General features: G+C 57.2%; 2 protein-coding genes across 3 annotated transcripts in view; both read right to left on the bottom strand.

The window, feature by feature from the left end:
• Positions 1-1,531, bottom strand: part of TRAF3IP3 (TRAF3 interacting protein 3) — an 11,424-nt gene extending 9,893 nt beyond the window's left edge. The window contains exons 1-2 of one of the 2 annotated variants that reach the window (XM_017741146.1): positions 1,072-1,531; positions 1-217 (exon numbers count right to left, since the gene is read on the bottom strand). In XM_017741146.1, coding sequence (XP_017596635.1) covers positions 1-217; positions 1,072-1,159 — 305 coding nt within the window. In that variant the 5' untranslated portion in view covers positions 1,160-1,531. The remainder of the gene's footprint in view (positions 218-1,071) is intronic. The other variant, XM_008638988.2, reaches the window with a different exon arrangement.
• Positions 1,532-1,727: 196 nt separating this feature from the next.
• The window catches only part of LOC103620349 (corticosteroid 11-beta-dehydrogenase isozyme 1), a 3,463-nt gene continuing 1,371 nt past the window's right edge, over positions 1,728-3,819 (bottom strand). The window contains exons 2-6 of the mRNA XM_008638953.2: positions 3,604-3,734; positions 3,308-3,419; positions 3,015-3,200; positions 2,638-2,781; positions 1,728-2,408 (exon numbers count right to left, since the gene is read on the bottom strand). Of these exons, the coding sequence (XP_008637175.1) occupies positions 2,188-2,408; positions 2,638-2,781; positions 3,015-3,200; positions 3,308-3,419; positions 3,604-3,734 (794 nt within the window). The 3' untranslated portion in view covers positions 1,728-2,187. The remainder of the gene's footprint in view (positions 2,409-2,637; positions 2,782-3,014; positions 3,201-3,307; positions 3,420-3,603; positions 3,735-3,819) is intronic.

Genomic DNA, 3,819 nt, shown 5'->3' with positions numbered 1-3,819 from the left:
TTCCTCCTCCTGAGGACCTCCCTTTGCCGGGGGCTGGGCTCTGGCCGCCGGGCGGGCCGGGCCGGGGGGCGGCAGGCGGTGGCATTGTCCCTCCTGCGCAGCCCCCCCCTCGCCTCCTGCCGCCGCTCGCTCCTCTCCTCGTAGCTCTCGCCCGGGCGCCGCCGCTGCGGCCGTGCCCGCCTGGGCATGGTGGGCTCGTCCCCTCGGGGCCTCTGCCCTGTGAAACCAGGGCAGAACACAGGGGCTGAGTGAAAACCAGTCATTTCTAGCATTTAATGGTTGTGGGGTATCCAGCGGTTCGGAAGTGCCATTTACATGTATAATACTTCCATGCTTTTTAGTTCGTATTAAAATCTGCTCTTGTAATTTCTTTTTACTGTCCTTGTGGTAGCTGTGGGGTGCTCAAAGCTCATTCCTGGTGATATCTTTTACTGTAGGGGCCTCCTTTGAAGGAGAGCAGCATTTTTGGAGTGGTCAGCTGTTGCCCTGGGTGGGGAAGGTACTGACAAGCCCCAGCCAGGACACTGCTCCAAATGCTGAGTGTTTTTCAACTCATTTTGCTGTCTTTTAGAAAAGGTCCAGTTGCATGTCCTGCACAGTGTCCACTCATCCATCTCTTCCCATCAGGAAAAGCTCAGCCACCCTTCCACCTGTGCTGCCTCTGGGTTGCCCAGCCTGTCCCAGGGCTGTAAAAGCCTCAGTTCACCAAAAATGCGCTCAAAAGCAGGGTAAAGCTTAAAGAAACACAGTCCATTACTCACCTCGAGCTGAGCAAACTGTTGAGGCCTTCTTGACAAGCTAATGCTCTATTTCCTCCTTCTGTTACCCCAAATTACCCTCTCTAATTCAACATATCCTTTATCTTTCCTTTCCAAGCTGTTACACTTCTTGCTTCAAGGGAGACCAGAAAAAAAACTGTGCTTCTTGCTGGTTCATGTTACAGTTTCCCGGTGCAAGTTGTGTAGGCTGAAAGTGGGGTGAAAAAAGAGGGAAAAGATGCCTGGTGCTGCCTTCAGCCTCCGCTCCCCTCCAGCCCCACCAGTCTGGCTCTGTGGGTGCTCCGGCACTTACCTGGTCCCAGGGGTCCCGTCCTACCCTCGAGTGCTGTGCAGGAGCCGGGTGTTATCAGGCAGGAACACGCCCCAACTGCCCTCTTCATGCCAAGCACCTCATCCTGTGCTCTCGCTCTCTTTTTCTCTCTGTAAAACAGGAAACGTTGCAGCTGCGGCCGAGCCCCGGTTCCTGTCTGTGCTCGCAGCCCGGCTGCGGGACACGGGCCCGGCTCACTGCGGGATTGGGCTTATCTGGGGAGCCCAGAGTGCCCAGCCTGGCTCTAAGCAGAGCCAGCAGTTGTCTCCTGGGGCATCTCCCCTTGCTGGTCTGACACAGAGGTTGAGCGCTGGCTCATGGAACTGCTTGTGGCACTCGGTGACGGAGTTTCCCTGAGCAGCTTTGGGGCAGAGAAATCCAGACTTAGGGAAGTACAGTAATGCTATTATTTTAAGGCTTCTTGCAGATTGGAAAGAGGAAAAAGAGGGTGTTTTGGCAGCTGAGGAGAGGTCAGGAATGGCAGAAATTCGTTAAGGTCTTTAGAGAAGTGAAAGCTTCCTTAATGCAAATCGGGAGGAGGTCACTTTAGCCAGCTGGGCACTGATAAAGGCTCCATGCCCTGATAAGGGCTCCCTGCTTGTGCACGTGGAGAAGGAACACCCAGAAAAACAGACATCTCAAAGTAACATTGGATTTATTTTTACAAAGACCGGCATGGAAGGGATGTGTGACAAAAAATGTCCAGATTCAGAGACTCTCTCATGGCTTTGGGTGATTTGTGCTGCTTGGCCCAAACCCTGGTTCTGGGCCAGGGCTCAGCTGTCTCAGTGGCTTTGCAGAGGGAACAGTTTCTGCAGGGTGAGCAGGAATCCTGCCGCTGAGCAAGACACTGGCAGCAGACGCTGCTGCAGGGCCTCTGAAGGGCCTCCTGGTTGGAAAAAGCCCTTTACAAGAATCCATTACTAAAAAGGACATTTTTGTGCTGTTACAGACTCCTGGAGTGTCCTGTCCCAGGCTGCCAGGGTGCCAGCACAGGGATGCCCCAGTGGTGTGGAAAGGGGCACCCAAGCAGCAGGGTTAACACCCAAATCCCTCACGCTTGGTCCCGGGTGTCCCAGCACAGTTCCAGGGTCTATGTTATGTTCTCCTGACATTTTCCACGTGGTAGCTGCTCCGGATGATGGAGTCGAGGAATTCTGGGGCTAGGCTGCGGATGAGGAGCATGCTGCCCACTGCCCGGGGCGGGTAGCGCACCTCCCGCTGGCGCAGGGCTCCCCCTCGGATGATCTCCAGGGCACACTCCTCCTTCGGGGCCGGCGCATCCGGGACAACGTGCGAGACGGCGCGCACGGCGCTCTCTGCAAGGGAGGGGGGACAGGCACGTGTCAGGTGGGGGCACTGCCACAGGCACCACCAGCTCACTCAGGGTGTCAGGGGCATCCTCAAACCAACAAACTCCGGGGATCGGACCTATTTAACAAGGCTTAGAACACTGAAAAGAACAATTATGGGATGCCCTTCCCTTTCCTTTCCACCTCTTGAGCGGCCACAGGACCTCCCCTGGGTTCCCAGTGGGGCTGAGCTTACCTGTGTCGATGTAGCCCAGGATGCAGAGTGTGATGGAAACATTGACCTTGTCTATGATGAGTTCCTGTCTCAAGGAGCTGAAAAATCCATCTAAGGCGAACTTGGTTGCGGAATAGGGAGCAGTAAATGGGCCGCCAATTCTACCTGGAGCAGAGGCACAATGCTGGGGTTCAGGTACTGGGCAGGCACCAGGCTACACAGACACAGTATAAACCTCCCAGAGGACTTGAATTGTGCTGATTGATCTAAATCATGTGCTGATCCCGCTCTCTGCCTTGTCGCCCTTATCCTGCCTTTTGAAGAACAGTCTCAGCAGGGATCCCTGGCAGGCAGAGGAGGGGCTGTGGGCAGGGGGACCTTGGCCCCCGTGAGCTCACCTGCTATGGATGAAACCACGACGATGCTGCCCTCGCTCTCCTTCAGCATGGGCAGGGCAGCTGTAGCCAAGGCCACGTAGCTCACGAAGTTGATTTCCATGAGCTTTCGTACGTGCTCAACGTCCCCGTTGAAGTAGGTGAAGCCACTCTGGCCGATGTGGTTCAGGATGAGCATGTCCAGGCCACCTGGGGGTAGAGCAGGTTTGCCACTAGCACCCATCATCCAGACCAGGCAGCCTCTTGGTGGCTGGGATGTGCTGTGGGGTGAGGAGGGGCAGCTCCACAGCACCTACCCCAGGTGTTCTCAGCCTCCCTCAGCAGCTCCTGGGGCAGGGTGGGGCTGTCCATGGAGCCGCTGACGTAGCGGGCGGAGGCAGCACCGAGCTCCAGGCATCGCTTCACCACCTGGGGGGACAGAACGGGGTTGGATGGGTTCCTCTGCAGGGGACCCCCCATCCCAGGCTGTTCCTGTCTTTGGCCAGACAGGGCTCGTGCTGGGGAAGGCCTGGGGTGGATCTGTGGGGTACCAGGCGTTCCTGTGTGCCTGGGCTGGGGCGAATGTCCACATCCAGCCCAGCATGCCATTTACTTTCTGCAGCTTGGCCTCTGTCCGTGCTGTGAGCAGCAGGTGGGCCTCCATCCGTGCCAGGTGATAAGCCATCTGCTCCCCGATGCCGCTGCTGGCTCCCGTCACGATCACCCGCTTCCCCCGGAGCATCTCTGCAGAGGAGGGTGCAGAGCTCAGAGCTGGCACAGCCCAGTCCCTGTGGCTCCCCCCTTTCCCTGCCCCCCCCCGCAAGCCCCC

This window comes from Corvus brachyrhynchos, unplaced genomic scaffold (genome assembly GCF_000691975.1).
Source record: "Corvus brachyrhynchos isolate BGI_N302 unplaced genomic scaffold, ASM69197v1 scaffold338, whole genome shotgun sequence".
NCBI lineage: Eukaryota > Metazoa > Chordata > Aves > Passeriformes > Corvidae > Corvus > Corvus brachyrhynchos.
This window is presented reverse-complemented; position numbering and strand designations above follow the sequence as displayed.